This window comes from Nipponia nippon, unplaced genomic scaffold, assembly GCF_047370975.1.
Source record: "Nipponia nippon isolate SJK-2023a ecotype South Korea unplaced genomic scaffold, ASM4737097v1 scaffold_4, whole genome shotgun sequence".
NCBI lineage: Eukaryota > Metazoa > Chordata > Aves > Pelecaniformes > Threskiornithidae > Nipponia > Nipponia nippon.
In genome coordinates this window covers 30,217,848-30,242,539 of record NW_028262358.1, presented here as the reverse complement: position 1 = coordinate 30,242,539, position 24,692 = coordinate 30,217,848, and the positions used below count along the sequence as shown (strand labels likewise).

The window sequence follows — 24,692 nt, the reverse complement described above, 5'->3', positions numbered from 1 at the left end:
CAAACATAGTATCTTTCACTCACAGATACTTTAAAGAAAGGAAAAAAATTATATTCTCACAAAGATCCTAGGCAAAATGACACCAAACGCACAGTCTCTTCCATATGAACATCCCCTTCTAAGTCTCATGAAAAATTGAAAACATTTTTATAACTACTAAAGACCAGTGCTGGCAGTACTGAGTTGCATCTAGCACCTTAAAGGCTAGTAAGTGCCTTCACAATGATGCTGAGTCAGAAATGAGCATATGCAGAAGAATACAGTTAAGTTCAGGGAACAAATAACAGAAAACCCGTGCTTTGCCACTCCTATCAACATGGAATACTGCTTGTGAGCAGTACAGTAACCAATTTCTGCAAGATTACCCAGGAAAAACTGCAGCACAGTCTAGTCTGCATCTTCTACTGTTTTTATCTACATGTAAAAAGTGTCTAAAATTACACATGTAACAGTCTGATGTACGATATCTGTATTCTTAGTGCAGTTCAAAAAAATACCTCCGGAGCTATATAGTCAGGTGTGCCACAAAAGGTTGTGGTGGTCACTCCATTCAGAATTCCTTCTTTGCACATCCCAAAGTCAGCCAGTTTACAGTGGCCTTCTGCATCCAGAAGAATATTGTCCAGTTTCAGGTCCCTGAAATAAAAAGGCCCAAAATTAAATAAACTCTCAAATTTTGATCATGTGCTCTTGAATTTAATCATAAACTACAGAATATGACAAATAGATGGTTTCACGAACCACCAAGAACTGTCCTTCACATGTGTGCACGAAAAGTTGGTAGCAGTCACTAAATAGACCTGGTTAAAGGCAATGAGGAAACACGCAATGACAAGCATTTTGCAAGACCAGGCCTTCGCTCTCTCTTTAGCTGCATGACAGCACAGCCGTATTCAAGACAGAATTAGAAACGTTTGGAAAAGATTTGAGTCTTGTTTACTACAAATCTAATGTTCTATCTATATGAAATAGTTCAGCAATGTCTAATGAAGCCATTCTCCATTTTTGCATTAGCACAAAGTAAGGAGTACCAATTTACCCATACTCTATCATATGGATTGAATTAATAGGTACTTTCAAACTGGGATTATTTTGAATTAGATTCTCAACGTATACTAGCAATTCAAAGTTCAGACTGCAATGAGAGGGATAAAAAACCATGCTCTCATCTTAGGGAGCATTATTTTCTGCAGTTTAAACCTGCTTAAAAATAATCTCACAGGAATATTTTGCATTCATTGTTAAACAACGCATCTTAGCAGCTGTCTCTGATCACTTGTTGTACAAATGTCTTTGTGTCAAAAATACACAATTCTTCAGTTATTAAACTGGGTGAGGTCAAAAACAGGTTGAGAAAGGGATATCCACCTTTCCTGTCTTGCCCTCTGCACATTTTCTAAATATACCATTGATGGTTATCACATGTTCCAACACAATGGATGCTACGTACCATTTAACTTACCTGTCACTTGCCTTAGACTAAACTATAAAAGGATCTGGAAAGTCAATGCATAAAAGAACCCTCACATGCATGAATAAAGTCCCACAATTAAAAACATTTTATCATGTATAAATAATAAAACAAGTATAAAACAAAGGCAAAACCCCCCACTTATATTGCATGGACCACTTTATACGTCTCTCTAGGCTTCAGGTACCTCTGCCGTGTATTAAAAATACACACTAATAAATGAAGGCATTGCATGTATGAATGCATACAGACGTGAGAAACAAAAGCAGAACACATGTCCTTAGGTGACTCTGTGTGGACACTTTCTGATCAGAACTTTTTTCCTAGAAGAATCAGAGAAATTTCCATAGGTGGAATTGATGAGAAACAAAGTGTGCATAAGCAAGTTCTAAATCAGATAGAGGAATAAAATCCCATGCCAGCCTCTGTAAACAAATTTCACCCCAAAAGCCTATGAAAAGATACAGGTTTTGTTGCAAAAATCCTTTATGCCAGCAAATTCCACCTGAGTGAGGGATGAAAAGTCTTCACCTTCCTCTGAGGATTTTTTTCAGAGAAATGTCTCCTTATCAGCCCCCAGACCTTAGAATCACAGGCACCATAACATGGTGGAAGCATTCACACACATTAAATGATTAAACAACCCTTCCAAGGCTGCCTTATGTTAAGAGTTTTTATGGACATGTCCAAGGTTAAGTATGCTGGGATTTCCCCAGAACTGTTCTTTTCTCCCTATCACCCTAATTTTAGTCGGTGGATTTTATTCTTTTTTTTTTCTTTCTTTCTTTTGACCCTTGTTCAACATTTTCAAACATGCTGGCCCACCTGTATCTAACATATATTTCTCAAGCCTGTACACAGGACAGCATGGAAATCAGATATTTCTGGGACACAGTGGACTTACTTTTCATGGTTTGCATAATCATTGCATACCTGTGCAGTAAATCAGACACTTCTTGGAAGCACTGGATGATGTACTGTGTGTGTAGAGATCGGTTGTGCTGTGTACATGTTACAAAATGGTTTGTGCATGTACTAGAAGCCTGACATGGCAAAACAAAGTCAGATTTACCTCACTAAGAGTAAACCCACTGTCTCCCACATAAACTAGCTTTATCAGATATGGTTTATGCAGCTGAAGCATATACTGGCTGTAGAAATGTTTGTTGCAACCAATACGCTCTACACCAGACTTTGCTATCTCCAGATCAGTTACGCTGCTCTTGTAGGTCTTCAGCTGGTCACCCACATAAGGCCCCTTGGACCAGACTACATATTTTATCATTCCTTAAGGTCATTCTTTTTATGAGTTCCTAAACAACTCAAGATCCAGCCGGTTACAACATAATCCCCTATGTCTAACCATTTAACCACTCTAATAACCACCTCTTCCTATCCCTGGAAAGTGATTTGCAAGGATTGTCCAACATCATGCAAGAGCAAAGAGACATCAACAGTTCTGTGCCCCCCAAAAGAATTCAAATAAACAAAATAAAGCTCCCCACTCCAAAAATGATGTGCCTTCCCAAAACTGCTCTTTCAGTGAATTACAAGTGTTACAACCGAAAGACCTGCATTAAGACAAGACTATAACATCATCAAGTAGAATGTGATCAAGTACAAGAATAGGATAAGGCTCCTGCAGATGGGAGAAAGAAATAAGCTTTTAGCTGTAGCTTTTAACGTTCCAAATGCAGTGCTATCTTGGATGTTTCTAAGCTAAGGATGAATAAAAGCTGTATTTCAAAAAGTCAAGATGTTCAGATAAAGAAATCAAAGTATAATTATATTTGATGTAATCTGGGAACCACTTCCAGCCACCATCACAACAGACTGTTAGGAAGAAGGTCATAATACAAGTAATTATGATAGGAACTGATGAAAAATCAAGAGGCTGCTTAGAAAACTGGATCCACTTTAATTTGGAGTGGTAAGTGATCATCAGAAGACTCTTATATGTTATCTTAACTCTGATCCCAGAAGCAGGACTTCCCAGCGCAGGCAGGTGACACACTAGAGCTGTTAGGACCTAAAATTGTTTAAGTGTCCTTTAATACCACTGGTATGCTAGCCATGGAATTGAATGGAGATATAGTCGGTAACCCAAGAAACTCCTCAGCTAAGAGAAATGTCAACAGTAATAAAACACTAAGAGAAAGCCACCAGATAATGGAAAAGGACAGGATACTCACCGTTGTCTTTATTTCCTTGAAGATTTGTGTAAGACACAGAAATTAACAATAAAAAATTATCTTGACAGGGGAAAAAGAGAATGAACAAACTGAGCAAAGAGAAAAACAGGGAGAGTCTAAATATTAAATTCTCACTACCTGTAAAGAACGACAGTGAAATTTTAAGCCTACCTGTAAAAGCACAAGTCAATATAACTTTCTTACCATTTACCAAACTATAATCCTACTTGATAGATGAAAAACATCTGGGACCTCTTCATCAAGCCAAAACAAAGGACTGAAGCCTATCAGCCTCTTCAAAACCCTATTGGAGGCACTGAGGAATCAGCTTAATTACTCACGCAATAATGGAATTTAATACCAGTAGATTTTTATTATCACAAACACAAAGTGCACCAAAGTTTGAAAAGAAATTTGGAAGAGGCTAAAACAACAGCAGCATCACTCCCATTAAAGCAGAGATGAGAGGTTAAAAGTTAAGCTGGGAGTCTGCCAAAGTGCCAAATTCATAGCTAGCCTGCAAGATTATCATAGTTCATAAAAGTTCTTGCACTGAAAACCATTCAAAACCATTCTGTCAAATTACAGTTGCCAGATGGAAAAAAAAAAACAAACAACCAAGACCCAAACAAAAAGCTCCATCAAAACCCCCTGATTATGCAACTTTGGAAAAAGAAATCTTAGTTAACTAAATAAATGTAAGAGAATAGGTAACGTGCTATTTAACACCTCACAGGAAAAAAACTAAAACAAAACAGAGAGAGATGAGGAAACAAATGAAAAAGTAACAGAAAGAGAGGTGCCAAGGAAGCTTGTCTTTCCAGAGAAGCAGTCTCACTGAAAAAAACCTCCAAGTTTTAGTTTAAGACTTATATCTCCCCAGAATTGTTCTAAGACATAGACAGCTCTCCTACATCTCAAAAAGTAAAGTAAACAGCTATCAGTCTCCGGAATGTCAATTAATTGTCTGTACAGAATGATCCATTCTGATCCATTCTGTCTTTTATTTGGTTCCTGGTATTAGCGCCAGTTGCCTACCTCTAAATTGGAGCATACCAAATAAAACAGTGTCAGATAGCTCAATGACAAACGTCTATTAAACCCTTCTTTTTCTCATTTTCCATTCTCTTTGTAGGAACTAAGAAAGTCATCTGTGTCTGACAAAATGAGTTCCTACAACGTGAGTAATTACATGCCACTGCAAACAACCTAACCAGTTAAGCCAGGAAAAAGCCCAGATTGCTTGAATGCAGCAATGCTACATTAAGCTATTTCTCTCCTTTGTTTCTTTGCCAAGATACTTTGTACAGTCAGTTCAGTTGACTTGAGCAGTCAATTGCATAAAATGGTTTGTTGGGTTTTTTTTGTGTTTTGTTTTGTTTTGTTTTTTCCTCAGAAAGCATTAAGGAGAAATTTAAGCCTTGGTTTCTATTTCTGGACACCTGCCAGCATCGCAATCACCTCAGAAGCTGAAACGATTGGCAGGATCTCAAGAAAGAATCAAGATTATAACAGTAAGGTTCATGCAAGTCAGAACAGAAGAGCGGGCAGAATGCAGGTAACCTGTGAGAAAACTTCCATAACGCTCATTCCTTCCTCCCTGCGCCAGTGCCATGAGACACTGACTGCCCTGGCTTCCTACAAATGCTCAGTGGATGAGGACTTCACAGGACTGGGTTCTTAAAGCCTGAGTCCCAACAGCAGGCAGTGAGATAACCGCCCTGTGTGCCTGGCCCTACGTGTCACACGTGTCATTTAGATAACAGATAATTTTCTTGTTGAAAGTAAGGCAATTAAACAGTCAAGATGGGTTTTGACCAGTAAAATCAGAAAGTCTGCCAAACATTACTAACAGTAGCCTTTGAACACAGTACACATTAGTGACTAAATAAATCCGTATTTGAAGAACAAGATCAAGTAGCTGAGAAACATGATCACAAGCTGGTTTAAGCAATCACTTTACAATGGAATATCTCCGCAGCATCTCCTTCTACTCTAACTGCTGAATGAGCAACAAAACTAGAAAGCATATACATTTCACAGTGCAGGTCAGAATGAAGCATAATAATTATAATCTACAAATAATGACATTGGAAGCAAGATTATTTTTTTATAGGGTGAAAGTTCAGTGAAGGACTGTACCTTACTAAACATCTGTAGAACATCAAAGAGGAAAAATCTGAAAGCAACACAAGTCTAAAGTACGTAGCTACTGAACAATCTTTTTTTTTGGTGACTTTCAACTGCAATAAACCCTTTCAATAGTGTATTTGAAATCATTGCCATTGCCATTGTTCCCCTGCATGGGAAAATCACATCCTCTCTGCAGGCTTTAAATAGACAAGCTGTTCACCTAAGAAACCACAGAAGGTAAAAAGGCAACTTCCCCCAACAACATGGAAAACCATCAGAACCATTCTCTAGTTACAACAGTTACTGAAATTCATAACTGAAGGCAATATGCTCATTACATCAATTAGAAAATTTGAACGAGCAAGATGAATTTTTTTTTTCCTATTTAATTAAGGTAAGACTTCTACATTCCTAGAATTACTTTTTAACTTACTCAGTGGTATCCAAATTGCTTTTCAGACAGAGATGCTCACCTGCAACAACAGGTCTCTCCTGTAACCAGCACAAATTTACTTTTTGCTATAATTTTAGTTGATTTTGCATTTTTAACATACATTTCAATCACAAGCAGTAAATATCACAGAATTTGGATCATTTGTACCCTATTGTCTGAAATGGTATTTTCTGGAAGATTGATAAATTCACCAAAATCTTTGTCTCAGTTCCTCAAACACACTGGTGTCCTCAAAATATTTATAACTAATGTACTAGGTTACAATCTAAGCAAAATGGAGTTATATATGGAACTGGTCAGAAAACAAAAAGAAATGTCAACAATTTTAATGTTCTGATGTTAGCTTCTTTAGCGATTAGCTCTCACCAACTTAATCTCAGTTTCCATACATAAACTATGGGACAGATATATTAGGACTGTACTTCATTAGTGGATTCTTTTGTTGCTCTAAGTATTTTAGTCACAACACATCAGCAAGGCTTTCATTTCCCCCACAACAGATCAGAGATAAATGGGAAAATCCAAACTGTAACTTCTAAGAAAATGCAAACTAATAATATAATTTTTTCCCATTTGAAAAACTGTGTGGGAAAGAAGCAGCCCATACTTTCTGATGTTACTGAGCATAAACATGGAATAATAGCAGCATCATTGGATGTCAGGTTCTACCAGTTGATGTGACCTCCCTTATCCATGGAGTAAGAAACAGGACACACACTGGACTGTTCATGCTTATGAGTGGATTCATGACAGGACAGGTTTTGTTAGTAAGGATGGAATAGGGAGAAATCTGAGTGAGACTAACAGTGACAAAAACATGGTTCTACTGCTTTTGTTGTTGTAGAAGATCTCAGGCAGTTTTGCCTGTGTTTATCTGAAAGTCTTGGAATTTCTCTGCTTTGCTTTTATGTTGACCCATTAAGTAATTACTGGATTTATGACACACATTTTCTTTGTCACTGTTACATTACTTGGTATTATCAAAGAATAAAGACATTATCTATCACAAAAACTATAGCAGAGCCGCACTCAGCTATAAACAGAAAAACCTGCTGTGCAGATTTGGAAACTGCTACTTTTCAGCCGTGCCAAGTTTGGAATAAAGTGAATCCACCTTATACTGATGTGTATCAGTACGTATAATGGCTAGCGGCAGATGAATTAAGAGCATAGAGTTGGTTTCAAATAAAGTCAGAGATACTACAGCTACTTTTCATCGAAGTAAACAGTGATAGTTCACATAGCAGGGTAAACATTAATGGGAAATGCTGACTGTTAATGGGACCATAGTGACACTCTCTGTCAGGCATGTTTACTTTTAAAAACACACACGTTTACTTTCCTTATATAACACAATGCCCATCAACCTGCCATTTGCACAAATATCTTGTGGACTAAGGGGGTGGTTGAGATGGGAGGAGGAATGTAGCAAAAGGCAGTTTGCTATCTACCCGCCGAGGACATCAGAGGGAGACACACACGACTGCTATCTGTGCCTCTGTAAACCTTAGTTGTTACAAGGCAAAAGTTTGGCTTGCATGATGTATAACACCACCTGCTCCAGCAATGTCTACCATTGAGAAAACTTCCAGGTCAGCAAGGTCCTGAGTTGGAAAAGAAGGCTGTGAGTTCATCACGCGGCCCTAACTATTTACTGATGTCTTAATGACGTATGGAACAAAGGTTTAATATTAATTTCCAGTAGCTTAAGGAAACCAATGACTTTTCTGGTAGCATAAAAACATTTCTATAAAATAATTTCTATATATGGCTTTTTAATGGCTTTGACCATAACTTTATTACAATTGTCGGTAGCAGCTTAGGACATTACAGTGCCTGATCTGCTTATCTTATTTTGCTGAGTTTCCTTAAAATAATGTGCAGACAAATAAATATATTGTACTTAACAGCTTTCCTTTGTGTGGCTTTTCCTTTCTTATTATTTCCACATTTTTATTTGTGAACATAAGTGAAATATGTACAAGTTTAAATACGCATTATGTAAAACATTCTCAAAAATTGGCTAAGCACAGAGGGGAGTGGTCTCTTTCAAGGGAGGGTTGCCTTTTACATTCACATCACACTGCTTTATAAACCCCATCCTGCCATGACCCCTACCTGGGAAGGCAACAGTTTTTCCATGAGCCTGAGGTAGGAATGGGATGTAGCCCTACAACTGTGCCTCTTGACTTAGCCTCCTGCCAAAGCCCTGATTTAGAGAAGTTTTGTGTTGGATCCCAGTGGCAACTCTGCCTTCCCATGGCCTGCAGGCCTGCATTTTTTGTCCCAAGTAAGAACCGCCATGAATGGAGCTGGCTTCATATTAGGCCTATTGCATAGGACAAACAATCTGCCTCAGAAACTTGCAGCTAAACTAGACAGCAAATGATCATCTCATTTTGTAAGGCTCCCTGAGATTTTACAAACCATTTGTGTTTCACGCTGGGTGAAAACACAGACTGTTCAAACCTTTTTGTGAAAGCAGCGTGTGACCAGCCGACGGCCTGGTGCTCAGGACAGTGACTGGCTCTGAACTGAGGCCTGCTCCTCTGGTCCCCCGCCACTCCCGCGAGTGCCCTGACACTAAGGCTACTAGCAGTTCTCTTAGGGATTTTCTTTCTTTCTTTCTCACTGTCTCCACTTTGGTTAAAAACACCATTTTCTAACCTTTTTTCTTGAAGATTTTAGCTGAAAAATTCCTAACTGGCTCTACATATTCAGGCTGGGAATGACAGGGTGAAATCTGTACTACCACTAATGATATTTACTGTTTCAGCCTCTGCTACAAAGCCCACGTGTTAAGTCATTGCTAAATATGTAATGTGATAAACCCTGTCCTCATTGACACCTCGGTGATCCCACTGAAGACAATAGAGCTCCCTGGGCTTAGCCAAGGACTGACTCAGGCTGTGGCATTCTATTCTGTGAGGTTCAGTGATTCGTGCTCTTATTTTTATATCTCAAATAACATAAAAATAAGATTGCATATTATAACAATAGGTTAGGTGGACCGCAAACTAAAAGTGCCTACTATGTACGTCTATAATCCTTTTAAACAAAGAATAACTAAATCGTTATTTGATAAAACCACTTGATGAAAGACAGTGAAAGGATGGCATGAAGCTAAAAAAGCTTGTCAGATCAAGTTTCGAAAACTCAATTCTGAAAAAATGTTACCAGAACCTTAGAAAGCAAATTTATCAGCAGACACACTAATTAAGTTTGGATCTGTTCAAAAGTTTTTCTTTGGAAACCAAAAGCAATGGTTTTTTTTCTCAGTGACCTCAGTAGGTAGGATGACAAAGTCACTATCATTTGAACAACAATGGAACACAAATTATGCAAATACAAAGAAAAGAGCACTTGGGTTTCAGACATACTGTTTCAGTGGCTAACTGAAAAGACTGAAATTCTTTCTTCTCTTTCCTATTTTTGAGTGAAGCTTTCTTACACAGAATAGAAAAACACAGAGACAACAAATGCATGTCTATCCAGGTAGCATCTTGCATTTCTGCAGCAGTTCTCATTCAGCTATCTCAGCAATGAAGCCTTGTAACTCTTAATAACCCACAACAAGGATATATTACCACCTTATACAGATAACAGGAAAGACAGAATAAAAGGATATAATGTAATCAACCACAACTCCATCCATTTTTAAAATTTACCTTAAATATGAAAGTAACTAGAGTTCTGAAACACTGTGCTCTGGTTTTATGGCAATATTCTTTCCTGTATTTTCCAGGATTCTGACCCAGTTTTATCCCACCAGACATTAGGGTTTAATTGAGGTACCACCACCGTTTGCCCCAGGCTCCCTCCGTGGCCATCTCCACACATCTCTCTGAGTGGATGATTCATGGAACACGTGGGCTGCACAGCTCCCTAAAGAAGCCTACCCTTCGCTGCTGACTGTAAATGCACTCCAGGACAAGCAGGATCCTGACTTGCAAGCTTCAGTTGCATTCCTAAAGTTAAGTGAGATGAATCTGAGCCTTTGTGTATATTCAGTATGAGCTGCTTCCCGGCTTCCTGTCTTCTAGATAGAGATTTTATTCAAGTTAATTGTAAAACTTCCATTTTTGTAGGAGAAAGGCAAACAAAGGCAGATTTTTAAAAAAGACCTGCATTCATTTGTCTTCGTACTCATGGTGGAATTGCCATATACACACACACAATTTGCTAGGCTTTGAAGTTATGCCCTGTAATAAGTCCTAATTTTTCTTACATATGTCATATGGCACTCTCCTGACTGGAAAAACTCCCAACATGCATATCCATCAAAAAGCCAGACATTTAATTGCTCTACTTGGACGCACCAAATAAAGGCCTCCAAAGCATTATTATTCTACATTGTTTCAGGCATATAGAAAGAGCATTCTAAAAAAATGAAAACAACAGAAGAAAAGCTGCTACTGTAATCAGCCATGATTGAAGGCATTTCCTGTATTTTGCTATCAAACCAGTTGTTTTTTCCATTACATACTAAGTGAACTTTAGTAAGGTCAAGACACCAGAGAAAAACAGGATCAGAAAATCTTTAATCAACTGAAGTTGACTACTTTAGTCTTTCTCTTTCAGATGTTTAGTCCTGGATTTCATCCCACATCTTCAATTTTCTTCCTTAAATCATAGATGCATAAACCAGGTCATTTTGAATTTATGCTTTAGATAGTTGTTTTCAATGGCATTTAATTTGTCAGCCTTACACTTCCCCTAGCCTAAAGGTCAATCAACCTCATGCTGCATAACAATACCAATATTATTTTAGTATGATATAAGTCCAACAGGGGAGACAGGTTTTCATTCACAGTCACAATACTGGGCCAAAAACTTCCCTCAGTTGGAAGTCTATTGTTTCCATCATGCTGCCTATTAAGATCAAGAGTAACTTTTGAAATGACTATTAAACAAAAGTCAAAGCTACAATATCATAGGTTAATATGATCCAATCCTGTACATTGTCATCCTGCTGTCACACTAAATACAGACTGTTTTAAGGTATATAGCATTCCTGTCCTGTGCTTTGACCCTATTCTTTTTCTAGAGAAAAAAGTCTTTTTTTCTTACATGAATGCCAAATGACATTCTTCTACTTGTAACACAAACGTCGACACCTCCCTCGGAAATGACCAGTTCCAAGCGTATTGTTGACTCAGCGAAGAAGGGAAAAGCATGCCATGTTTTCCCAGCAGCTACTAAGAAAACCCCATGCTTTGGTCCAGTTCTGTTACATAAAGGAGAAGACCAGCCTGCCTGAGCACTGCGATAAGACCGAAAGCCGACTCATTGGGCAACCTTGTTTATCTACCTACTGAACACAGGTGCACACAGTAGAGGCTATTGAGTGCTAGCAGATGGCCTCCAAAGCTCACCTTAAGTCCTGTTCTCCCGTGCCCCCATGCCCCTTTTCTAGCCTCAAAACTGTAGTAAAGGTTCTCTTTTTAATTCAGCTGAGGTTGTTTATGAAAAGAAAACTAATGACACTCACATACATCCCCATTTTTCAGTCAAGGGATCAGACCTTCAACACACTCAAAAATGAAAACACACAGTGAAGATGAAGAGCTCTTAAAACGTTACAATCTGCTTGGAAAAGGTAGCACAAATCTTTTACATCCTCAATAATGCTTATTCTGTGCTTCTATCAGGAACAGACAGAACCACCATTAGATTCAGGGAAAAAATGAAAACACGGCAAAGCTGGGAACCTACTTTATAACTTGAATTGGTCTTCTTTTTCTTTTGTTTCTTTGAGTAAACTCTATACGCTCTGTAGACTTTTAAAGAAGATGTTTAAGCCAAACAGTATTTTACTCTGGCAACCACAATGTGGGGCATACAACAAAATGGCCAAACCCAGGTGACTGGGAGCATATCCTGAGCAAGCCATTACTGCACCAGCATAAGCCAACATTCCAGTGCCTTTTCCATACTAGCCAAGGCCCTCTGCAGCTTTGTGATGCCCAGAAATTGTAAAGGAGAAGGGTTGCTTAAGTTTTTTACATACAGTGTTTCTTTTTATAAAAGAAACAAATTTATCAGAATTCTCTTCCCTATGCTCCCAAGGGTGTCTTTAGCAGGGAACAAACAGAGCTCCTAGCAGTAAGAAGACTCCTGGTAAAGCTCCGTATCATGTTTCCATGGAGAAAAATGCTTTGTAAGTCAGAAAAAAACCCTCTGCAGTGAACTTTTGTACAGACACTGATTTTTTCCAACCTCACTTTGGTCTCAGTTCAACCTCTTGGGTCTTTTTATGGAAAGCCTTTCCACAGAGTGGTGCATGTAATATTACGCAGAGTGGACTAAATAAATTATATAGCATAAATGAAATGATGTAACTCCGCAAGAATGTTGCTTCCAACAAAATGTTTACTTATATGGAATCACTAGAACAAAGATTTTAATAATTTCTGCTTCTATTCTGATTTCAGTAGCATAGTTCACATGCCTAAACATCTTTTTACACAATCACATGGTCTGAACTTGGGAAGGGTATGTAGGCTCTTAATTAAAAACTTTTTCTAACCCTGCTGTATTTATCAAGGACGAAAACAGCAGCAGTGAACAGCAGTTTAACAGATTTCTGCAGAAATTCTTATAAAAACAGTGAGTTAAATTTATTTTGTTTTTTAACCTTCTAAAAGCATTCTATTATACAGATAGATTTGTCTGTTTCAACATTCTGTAGAGTTAACAATTTTCTGTTATGTTTGATGGAAGATTACTTCAGTGGAGGGATTCCAGCAAAATTAAAGAGACTCTTTATTATTTGTCTGTAAAGTATGAAGAAGATGCCTGAAAAAATGGGAGTTGCTTGTCCTTCTGCGTTGGTCTATACATAAAATAAACTCCTAATGCTGCTTCCAGACGGAGGTCATAGAAGTTTGTGCTTTGCACTGATGGTTCCAACTCCAAACCTTCAATATGTGATTAAAAAGGGTTATATATGCTAATACAACAGAGAGCTCTATTTTACAAGACACTCTTTTAAAATTGTGATTGTGTAGCAAAATCAAATTACTTTCAGCCCCCAACCTCAGCCAGAAAGCTGCACATTCCTAGAGAAACTTTTCTTATGCAGAAGCTTCAGCTCCAGTGCCGTTCCAAACGTAGTTCCTGCAGCCTTCCCCCATCTCCCCCAGAAAACACATGCTCAGGAACGCTACTTTGGCTGTAATGCCAATGTATATCATCATCATTTAAAATCTACCATCATTTAAAATCTCCTTATACAAAGCACCCCACTACTTTTAATTAATATGAATGCTATGAAAAGATGAGTCATGCGCTACTCACATGAAATAAAAAATGGCATGACTTAGGAAATTTACAGCGTATTCACTTTTGCCAACATCAAGGTTGGCAAAGAGTGCTATACCAATTTACCTTCAGCTGTAAAGACAGAGAGGCTACAGAGAAGAGCCTAATAGTCCAGACCAAATGAAAAAAGAGAGGCAATTCTGAATACAAGATTTGGGAGACTAAAACACCATTTTAATCGCTAACATTTGGTACTTACTGGGTAGTCATTGCATGTAAATACTCACTTCAGTAGGATTATAGTGCAAACTCTTGACCAAAGTGGGCTGTTCTTGAACAATTTTGCCAGCATTAAAAAAACCCAACCATATACATTGAGCGTGAGGAATTATCTTTGTAACTTCTATGTGCCCAGCCACTAGGTCTCTCTTCAGAGACCTGCTAACCAGACTCTATGCTCTGACAAGATCAGAAATTATCCTATCAAACTCCCAGACAGTTACGTGGGCAAAGACTAGCAAGAAACCTAATTATACAGCTTACAGAAGAACTATTTTACATAAAGTTTCATTAAGTTATAATGTTCAATAAAGTCTCTTTGCATCCTTCTGACAGCCTTAAACTGAGCACACTGAGTACAATTTAGTTCCATTGTAAAATTTTTCTGGTGTCAGAAAGAGCTTTTACTGTAAATGAAAATAATGATTTTTAAAGAACCAGTCTCTTATACACCAGATAGCAGCCTCTGTACACCCATGTCATGTCATAATCACATTTACAACATATTTTTATTACGTATTATCACATTCTGAATTCCAAATAAAAATGCATGAACAAAAGAATCTCTGTTGTGCTATATTCCAAAGACATGTATACAATATATTAAAATCAATGTTGCCCAACCCTGAAACAAATGTGGATATTAGTTTAGAGTCTCTGTAGCCAATTTGTAGCATTGTGTTAAGACTTGATAGTATAGCAAATGAAATATTAGGGGGCACTATAGTATGATTCTCAACGCAGACTCAGGCTTCAAGTGATGACATTAGCAATGATACAGTTCAACCTTTTACTGCCCACTCTGCCGCTGGCATCATCCCTTCCACCTTCTTTCACACCCCCATGCTACCATCGCTGTAATTAGGCAAACATAACTGTGTTTGGTTGCTTTTTAAATGGATCTTATTAAATAAGGTGTATAAAAAATAAACCCCATTTTCTATGGCAGGATTTTTTGATTTTAGCCTAAATCTCTTGGATTGGGTTTATACAGACAATTATCCTTGCCTAACTAAGAGCACCCTTAGCTGAGCCAGGGAAGAAAAGGCTGTAGAGGTAATGACTTACACCAGCTTTGTCACTGAATTATCTCTGGCTTTATAAGCTATAGCTCACTAATATCAGTTAATGTTTTGTTGTTATTACTACACAGAGAATTTCCAGGGTGCTTTTTCAAAATTTCTTCCAACTCTTTTGCTCATGGACAGAACAACCTCTACCCAACCTGCAGATGTTTTAAAAATCGTAGCCAAATCCTTTTCCTCTTGAGTCATCCACAGAAAATGAGAATTTTTGTCCTACTGCGTGTGCAAGTGTACCACTCGCTATGATCTCGTGGAGGCTGACAAAAGATCCCCTCCTTTTTCTTTTGTGAATTTTCAAGAGGTGAAAAGAGAACCTGCCTAAAACCCAGTGTTGTCCAAAGGGTTTCTGTCACCTCCACCCTGGGCATTTCTCCCTCAATGTCTGTGGAAACCAGCTCAGAGAGTTTTGGCAGAAGCAGCTTCAACTGGCTTGCAAAGGACTGCTTTCAGCCTCATGCCAAGGGGTACATTGCCGAGCTGCTGTCTACTTCCCCCGTTCACAATCTGAGAATCCTTTTATGCTATCAGGTATCTAAAGACTTTCATATAAATGAGAATCAGGCCCTCTTTATAACAGTTATGGCCCCTTTGGACCTATTACAGATTATCAACAAATGAACTGGCACACATTGGGTATGCCTTTTTATGCCCTCAGTATACAGTACCATAAACGCTTGCTGCCCTCTTATTGGTGGTTAAGTTTAGGCAAATATGTACTCAGGCAGTTTCTTAAGTGCATATTATTTTTGTTCTACAAGTACTCCTTTAGACCTCTTTCAGATTTATTGATGTTTGGACGCTTTTAAATATCCATTACCCACTTAATTGACCATAGCAATTCCATCTGACTCATTATTTGTGTTTGTTAGAATATATTTAGGCATTTTTTTAAATGGGTGTTAATAGACCATAGGATCTCCCTTGGAAACCCTATAATAAATCAAGTAAATACCTGGTGAAGTCCTGTAATGTTTATTCGTTACTACTAAATTTTATCCTTAATATCCCACATTTTGAACACATGAAGTTCCTCAGTTTAGGTTATTCGTGACCAAGGTTTCTTTGGTTGTTTTTTTTTAGGGCACTGCTGCTGTATTATTCAGTTTCATACCAAGGTGCACCCATACCAGCTGCTATATTGGCTATCTATTGTTGAAGCTACTCCATCCTTCCCTCCCCTTGAAGGGTCAATTGCATGCCCTAAGACTGGAATACCTCGTGAAGAATACTTTTACAACTGCCACTGTCAAATCTACATTAAAAAATCTACACAACTGCATGTACTATTTGCATTTGACATGCTTTGAAGAATGGTATGTTCTGTGACTTCCATACATCAGCAGAAGGAAATTAAAGTCTGGAGGAAAAAGAATACCTATGTAAGTATTGGCATTATTTCTGGCCTCTCCCCTTTATTTTTTCTCTCTCTGCTGTTTTGCAAGACTGACTACTGGAAACAAATTCTAGAAGCAGGAGGCAAGAAGTGAAGACGCATCTGGTGTGTACATTGTAAGAAGCGCTGCTTGGGCTTTTCCTCATAAGCTGGATGTTAACGTAGGAATTTTTTTTAAATCCAAAACATTATACCCCCAACATAAGTGGTCTTGTGGGGTCAAAATTCAATTTGGTGGTGGCAGGAGAGTGTTTCTGCCTGGTGCCATCCATCCCTGGGTGTATCACAGTGCAGAAACCTCACAAACTCTCGAATCTCAGTAAAAGCTGGCCTTGGCCTCACTGCCATTCCTGCTTTGCCCTGCTCCACATCTGCCTCCTCCACACGCACTCAATGCTGCTGAGATGCTGAAGACAATGTATTGCTGCCACTGTCTGCTGCTCTGGGAAGCTGCTTGTTTGGACTCTGTGAAAATAACTGGCAGCTGAGGAGAGGGGCAGGCATTACTTCTGACACAAGAAGGTAAGTGACTCATGACCACTCTGGCCTTGTTACCCCTCACCTTTCTGCTCATTTGCAGCACAGTCGTGGCCACCTGATCCATTTTGGTCCACTTTCTGATTCCCCTGGTTAGACCACACCTAGTCTGTCAAAGGTCCTCCTGACGTAATCCTACCACTGTTTATTCTGCTAGCAGTAGAGGCTTTGATGCACTCCCCAAAATGCTGGGGTTCTTACTGGCTATATTTTCGCTGTTTTAGTCCATTATGCCATTTTAGTCAACCTCCTGGTGAACAATATTCTTTCTGTTTTCTTATATTTGAGTACAAGTTGTCAGCTAAACAGACACTTTCAAAAGTTTTCAAAAGTTTTGGTGATAACTCAGTTATGCTAGCTTTCAGACTGGCTAAATTCTCATCTTCCACAGCTTTTTGCAATGGCAAGCAAAATAACATATGGTTTTTAATAACAGTGCATTCTCAAATGCGATGACTTTCTATTTTAAAATAAACATATTTTCAATCTGAAAAGTCAAACCAAGGTCCCAAATCATCCAGGAAGCTGCACACTTCATGCATATGAATAGTCTCACTGAATCAAAATCAGCCTATGAGTACAGTGATCTGCATGCAGAAACGTTCGCTGGCACAGTCTCTAGGTGATAAGCTCTTTTCTAACAAGGAGGTGGATAAAAGTGGGGGGGAAGAAGGGGCAAAGAGAATAAATGCAAACCCTGAGCAAAAAGTAGCAAGGTCTTTACCAAAGTGTATCACCCAAATTTTGTTTTATGGTTGTTTAGTATTTTTAATACCCTTATTTAAAAAAACACTAAATAGAGTTTCTTACGTGTTTTCACCTAATTTTTTGCATTACTCTCCAACTTCTCTGTTGCATCTCAAGAGCATAACAAAATCTTTGTGAAATACCTACTGCCTCAGAACCACGTTTGCTGTGCACTTCTCTGTATACTATGAAACTTTGGCAGATGCGTTCAACAGCATGCAAAAAGGCAAAGCCTCACCCTTAACAATACATAGTTTCAACACCACTGCAACTGGGTTATAGAAATATTTTCGATTGTTTGAAGACAAACACAACTGAAGGGCACAGAAAAATTCAGTCCTAACTTTTTTTCTGTTAGCAGCAGAATTACGTTTAGGAAGGACCTTCAGAGTTTTAATGCACTGCGAAACCAAAAGCATTCTCTTCCGTTAGAAAACTGTTTGAAGAATATGATTTTGTTTGGAACTGGTGTACATGTTTCTGTAGAAACAAAGCCGTGTCTCAGCATTTTAGGAAAACTACGGGATTGCCTTGTGTCAGTACATTTCAGCTTTACATGTGCCGCAGCTCTAGTGGATTTTTATTTTGTGTATGTTTCTCTCAGTTAAAATCTTCTTATCAAATGCAGAAAGATAACACACATTTCTTCCTGTTATAAAATAAAAGCGCAAACATCAATCATCAAAAATCCCTGACATTCACCCAGAAATAAATACAAATAAGCTCTGTAACATTTCACTGCGATTATCTGTTGAGAAGCACTGTCGCCCTTTCTACCGAGCGTACCGGAACATGGCTGCCCTCACAGGAATGTAAACTTGGCATTAACCCTGGCAGATTCCCACTCCCTGCCCTCTCTCATTTAACATTAACTCACTCCTATACTGTTATCAGAAGGTAAAGGTCATAGCTTTATTTACACAATACAGCACTATACAAATGGTCATTAAACAAGAAAATCTTGCACCAAATAAACATGAAGCAAAAAAACAATGCTGACCTCGCTACCGGGAACTCCCCCTGGAAGTACCTTGTCATTCCCCAAATGAGGTCAATGGTGCCGCTCTATCCTTCTAAATATTAACTGCCCGGCACTGCTCCTCCGCATACCCAACTCCCACGCAAGAGCCAGCTGAGGACTTTCTTATGTTCCAAACCCAGGAGAAATTTAGAAAGCATTCTACTGTTGGCAAGACTGTGTGGTTCATATCCTATTCCCACAGCCTTTACTCATCCTTCCACAGCTGGAAACCTTGTCAAAGGCTCTCCTATACGACAGCAGCCTTGAGCACAATACATAAGCTGGGCAGATGGCAGGGTGGACTCCCTCGGTCCGAATGCCAGAAGCCTGGGAACCAACCCTTCTTCCTGCTTCTCATCTCCCTCAGCCCCGCTCCTCTCCACCCCAGCCCACTGCCTTTTCCTGCGGGGAAGATATCCTGCTTATTTATGCGTTTCATGACTGCTGGCCTGCCTAGATCCAGCAAGAAAAAGTGCAAAGAGGGCAGGAGGCCACCGACTAAAATCCCGTCGGAGCTCACACTCCGTTTCAGAGACTAGACCAGGCAGAGCAGAGCATGGATGTAGCCCGGGGCACACACCCGGCCAAGAGCACTGGTCAGGTGGCGCGGCTTGGGCAGCAGTCCCTGGAGACACTGGGACTCGGACACGCACGCAGCAGCACGGTTCACTCCTTGCTTCCTGCTTTTACTGAAGGTGATGGAAATAGTTTGCTGCTCACTTGCGCCCGAAGCAAACTGTAACTTCTCCGTAGCAGACTGCTGCAACAGGCAGTTTATGTGGGGAAGGGCTTTTGTTCAGGATATTCCTCTGCTTAGGTCTGAATATGCTGTGTGAGGGTACAAGTCTTTCTTGCCCTCCTTCATGGACCATAGCTCAAGCAGCAATTTAACCTTTAACTGTTTAGAGCTGCAACAAGATCATCTTTACATACTTAAAAACAAATTTAAACCAAAATGCTCCATGTCTAGTTTTGTATTTTAAAAAGCCAAAAAAAAGGGGAGGAGGGGAATTTTATTTGGCTGCTGCCACTCAGAAATAACACAGTAAGGTAACTTGGGAGAATGATGACTTTTAACGTGTTAACCACTGACCATGCAACATTTTCATCAGTGTAAATATAACTCCTCGTTACTCTGCCAAGGTTGCACTGAATCATACAACCGCCAGTGAAGTCAGACTTTCTAAATATTCTTATTTCACAAAAAAACACACTAATGAAAGTGCTTTTAATTTTAGGTAGCTCTTCTTTCTGAAACACTGGTGTGTGTTAGTTACCCTGATAAACGGGAATGCTGGGAAAACTGATCACCCAAGGAAAAAATCAGTTAGTGTTCAAACAAGTTCTTAGGGTATTTGTGTTCGGAAAAAGCCTGGAGGTATTCAAGGACTGGCATCTGCATATTTATATTCGCATTCTCCTCAATTCAGTGTTAATAAATCCTTCATCACGACCAACATACTAATTACAGAGTGCAGAGAGCCTCAGAAAGCTGCAGCGAGTTACAGGCTGGATTATTACTTCATATTGCTGAGGAACATGATAGCCCATAGTCACGAATGAGGACTCCCCTGTGACCAGGTGCTGTACGATTTGAAGGCAACATCTCACAGACCTTATATTTGAAACCAAAAGAATGAGTTAACCCAAAGCAGGTGACACTAAATTCCCAGTTAAGATATTTTTCATCCTCTCAGGTGAACTGAAACTGTGTACATTCAGTTTCCTTCTTTTGTATTTCAGAGAGCGCTCCCCGTTTAATCACTTGAATGGTCTTGAGCATGCCAGAGATCATGCAACATGCTACTGGCCCTTCAGGTCTTCACTGAAACAACATTTGTAGCTCACACAGTTATTCCCTAAATCAAATATGAACTGGGGACACCAGTTAAATTAACATTAATTTATGTTAATGAAGTGGTACCCCATTCTAGTGCTGATGTCCTTGCTTGGGGAGACAACAGTTCTTTGCATGTATTTCAGGCCACAGTGGGTCACTTGTCACCTCACCTGAACTCCTACAACGAGAGCCAGAGACACCCACCCGGGCACTCCTGTCTGCAGCCCAACAACTGCAGGTGAAACAAGAACACATAACATCTACGTATGTCTGCGGAAAGTGCGCGGGAATGTTGAAAGTCAGTACAAGAGGGGAGTACTGAACTGGCAGTTTCTTAACACCCAGTTTGTTGCATCTTCCCTATATGAGAATATATGTTAAGCTGATGATGACTGACTTTAAATATACCGGACTCCAGGGACAGGTGACAGTGAACATAGTCCACAACCTTTCATCACCGAGTTCAAAGTCCAGTTCAGCCCACAGGCAAAATGAGATTCATAGTCTAGCCCTTAACTCCTGAAGCTTGGATACATTTTTTCAAAGTGGTGCAATTGCATAACACAAACAAGAACCACTGCCAGAAACTGCGATTGAAACTTCTCCAGTGTCTGATTGACTCTACTTGTATTATCAGGCCCCAGCTTGACATGTGCCTGAATAGCTGAATGCCAGATGAGAGGGAAGGTGGCAGGGATAATGCAAATATTTTTAATAAGTTGTTGAAGTGTTTTTGACACAACAACAGTAACATTATACCCTTAAAAATGCCACACTGGAAATTATCCTAAGGTTTATCTGCCATACAAGATGCATTTAGTAACAGCAGCACCTTTATAAAAATTGTGAGGTTCATCTTTATTTCCAACATAAACCTCATAAACAAAAGGAAGGTACGTAATTCCAGTGAGCACACAGATAATTGGACAAGTCTGGGAACAACTGCTGGGCCAGTTGCAAAGATGTGAACTTACAGAATAATTTCTATTGCCAAACAGGGAGCTAGCTTTCTCTTTGAACTCCAGGGGAAATGAGGATAAACTAGTTATTATAAAAGATGATCATTTAGTATTATCATAGCACTTTCTAAAAATCTAACCAACAAGCCAAAGCATGAGCTAAAGCTAGTTATTTACTTCCAAAAATACAACTATGTTTAGCTCCAAACAAATACTTCCACATACATGGCTGAAAAAAGATCAGAAGGTATAGCAGCTATTTTGAAACCTGCATTTCCATCAAACATCTTAGTGTATTTATATATTCCCCACTTTCCTTGAAGTATTGCCCACACAAGCAGCATTTCCCACTTTGGAGAATAACCATTAATTTCACACCGCAATGTTTTTTCTAGAGATATAATTACACAGAACACAAGTATTCTTTATTAAAATATCTGAAGGCATGTTAGGTAGTTATGACTGGTAGTTATTCAGGAGCATAGGTTTTCTTTTCTTTTTTTCTTTTCTTTTTTTTCCCCCTTTCCTTTCCTTGTTTGCCAGCTAATAAGAGCTTCGGAGATGTAAAGGAGTGACTTGATCCCAATGCATTTTTAACATTGTAATAAATGATGCAGTGAGGTACGGAATAATCAGGCTGAAACTGTACTGTACAAGACGACTACTCTAACATGCACTTGACATCAACAAACGCATTCTCCCAGGGCCTGGCACACTATGAATGAATTGTGACATTTTCTTACGATTAATTCCTTTAAGATAATCTCTAACTTCTTCCTTCTACTTGTATTTTATAGAGTAACTGCGATACACATTTTATGAATTGTTGAAGCTCCTCGTATCCCCCAGTTGGGAAAACGATTTATTCTTATAGACATAATTACGTCCACATCCAAAAGCCTGTGTCAAAGCAGAATACAACTAAATCTGTTCCTAATGTTCTTCCTGTTGCTTTTTTTAGTTTCTGCTTTCATCCTACAACTCATGTTATTTCTCTTCTTTTGCCTCTTCTGATAATACACCCGATATAACACGCCATTTACAATTTTAGCGTTTTACTGTAGCATGCCAAAGACATGTCAGCATAGTTTCTGAATCATAAGTTGAGAGTATCTTGCAAAGTTTAAATTACAAAGCATTGTCTCATCAGAATGACATTTCTCTTGGGATCGAAGCATTTTGACTATGATAAAAAGTCATAGAAAGAATGCAGGCACACGAAGCGATTCAATGCAGCTAGGAGCCAACACACAGCAGAAGCTACATATAAGACAAGGGAAAAGAGGGAGAAAAGAGAAAGAGAGGAGAGAGAAGGGGATGTGTGTCGAAGGATGGGAGCAGGGAGAATGAATGCACACTCACATAAAGAAGCAGGAAGGTAATTTTACCAATTCTTTCTTGCTGGTTCACAGAAATCACTAAACTGACTGCTAATTACAAAATGTCTAAATTCCAGCCTTCAGGAAGTGGAAATTAGCTCAAGTCTTTTTGTGGAAACAAATCCTCAAAATCCTTCACTTTTTAAAGCACCAATCTTGCCTGTTTCCCTTATGATAGATACTTAGGAAATTCTGAAGTTGCCATGTTCTAGTATCTAAATGTACAAATACATAGCTTTGAAAATAAATGCAGACAAGAATTGGAAACATTATATGGGCAGCAAAGGTAAGAAATGTGTTGGATCTTCAGCACTTGAAAACAAGCCTAACAAAGTGGTAGGGCCTAAATTCCAACCCAGTATGCAAACATCACACCAGTGTTAATAAAAAATGGAGATTAAGAGCTGCAGCTAGCAAATAAGTTTTCTAAAGAAAACTGGATTTTTGAATGAAAGACCACTTTCACAGAGATTTATTTTCCTGAGAAATGCAATGTCCTGCTGTTTGTGACATCCCTGGAAAGGAGACTTCTCTGAGAAGTTTCCCCTTGAATCTCAGTCGATGGGAAAGCCAATGGACTCTGTTGGAAGTTACTACTCAGTCCTGGTAACTAACCATTCAAAATTGACTTCTTTCAATTTGTAGTACTCTTAAGAGCAGCCTTAATATGAATCCAGGGATGTGACAAATTCCACATCCTCATCTTGATGTTTCTGCTCAAGAAACCTGAGACCGCCTGTCCCTGAGCTGACTACCCCAAATCAAAACTGATAACCTGATAGACTGTGAGAGTATCAAGAGAACATCAAAACTCAGTCAGATCCACAGAACTCAGAGTTTTTAGTAGGCAGGACAGACCTGTGTCACAAAACCTATAAAGCACTCTGCTTGTGAAAGCCCGAATGTATCGCATGCAATGACAGGCTGCTAAAAAACAAATAAAAAGAGAGAGGAAGGGTGAAATGACAAGATAAAGGACTTAATAAACACATTGACATCAGGGTGATAATTTTCAAAGCGATTCCTTACTTTTAATTATAAAAGCCTATCCATAAATGCGTTCTTCAACACAGCCCAACAACATGCCGTTTTTTGGTGTGTGTGCATGGGTGTTGACGATTAGAGACTGGGGGGGCGGCAGTTCCGCTAGATGCGGGCACTTGCAGGCAAACCAAAACTGTCTGCAAAGAGCCACTTCCTGCTGGTGACTAAGCCTTCACCCAAAGAGTCGAGAGGAAGGGGCATAAGTAAAGCATCCCAAACGACCATCCCGATTGTATCAGAGTGGAGACAACTAGGACAAACAAACTCAGGAAGTGGCAGGGAGTTAGAAACCGAGAGGAAATCTATGGCACAGAGAGGAAAATGAAGAGATTGCGCCGATCTGCAGAAAGGTCACCTCTGGGTCGCACTGTGCCAAGCTTTTTCAAAACCGCTTTATTTGGACTATAATACAAAACTGGCACACACAGCTGGCGACTGCTGCAGAGGCTATTCAAATGTTAACATTCTCAATGATAAACAGCCAAAAAAAGTTCTATGTAAGCAAATTGGAACAAACAACTAATCTAAATCTGGTTGCTAAGAGACGGAGGATTTCAGCCAAAACCAGCCCCAAGCCTCAAGAATACTTTATTTTTGATAAAAAAAAAAAAAAGTACCTGTAGATGACGCCATGTTGGTGAAGAAACATGAGTGCTGATGTGACCTCTGCTGCATAAAAGCGGGATCGAGGTTCGTCAAATTTGCGTGAGCGCTGGATTTGAAACATTAGGTCTCCTCCATTTACATATTCCATGACGAAAAAGAGGCGGTCCTGAAATTAATTAAACAGTGCTATTTAGCTAATTTCTTTTAGTCACACAAAGGACTGCTTGAAGCTACACTTTAGGCGACTGCAGCATTTACGTCAAGAAATGAAAGAAACAAACACTACAAT

The 24,692-nt window shown here is 39.2% G+C and overlaps 1 protein-coding gene across 1 annotated transcript in view; it reads right to left on the bottom strand.

The window, feature by feature from the left end:
- PRKCE (protein kinase C epsilon) overlaps positions 1-24,692 on the bottom strand; it is a 299,488-nt gene that overhangs the window by 29,608 nt on the left and 245,188 nt on the right. Inside the window, exons 11-12 of the mRNA XM_009473002.2 lie at positions 24,415-24,569; positions 498-636 (exon numbers count right to left, since the gene is read on the bottom strand). Coding sequence (XP_009471277.1) covers positions 498-636; positions 24,415-24,569 — 294 coding nt within the window. The remainder of the gene's footprint in view (positions 1-497; positions 637-24,414; positions 24,570-24,692) is intronic.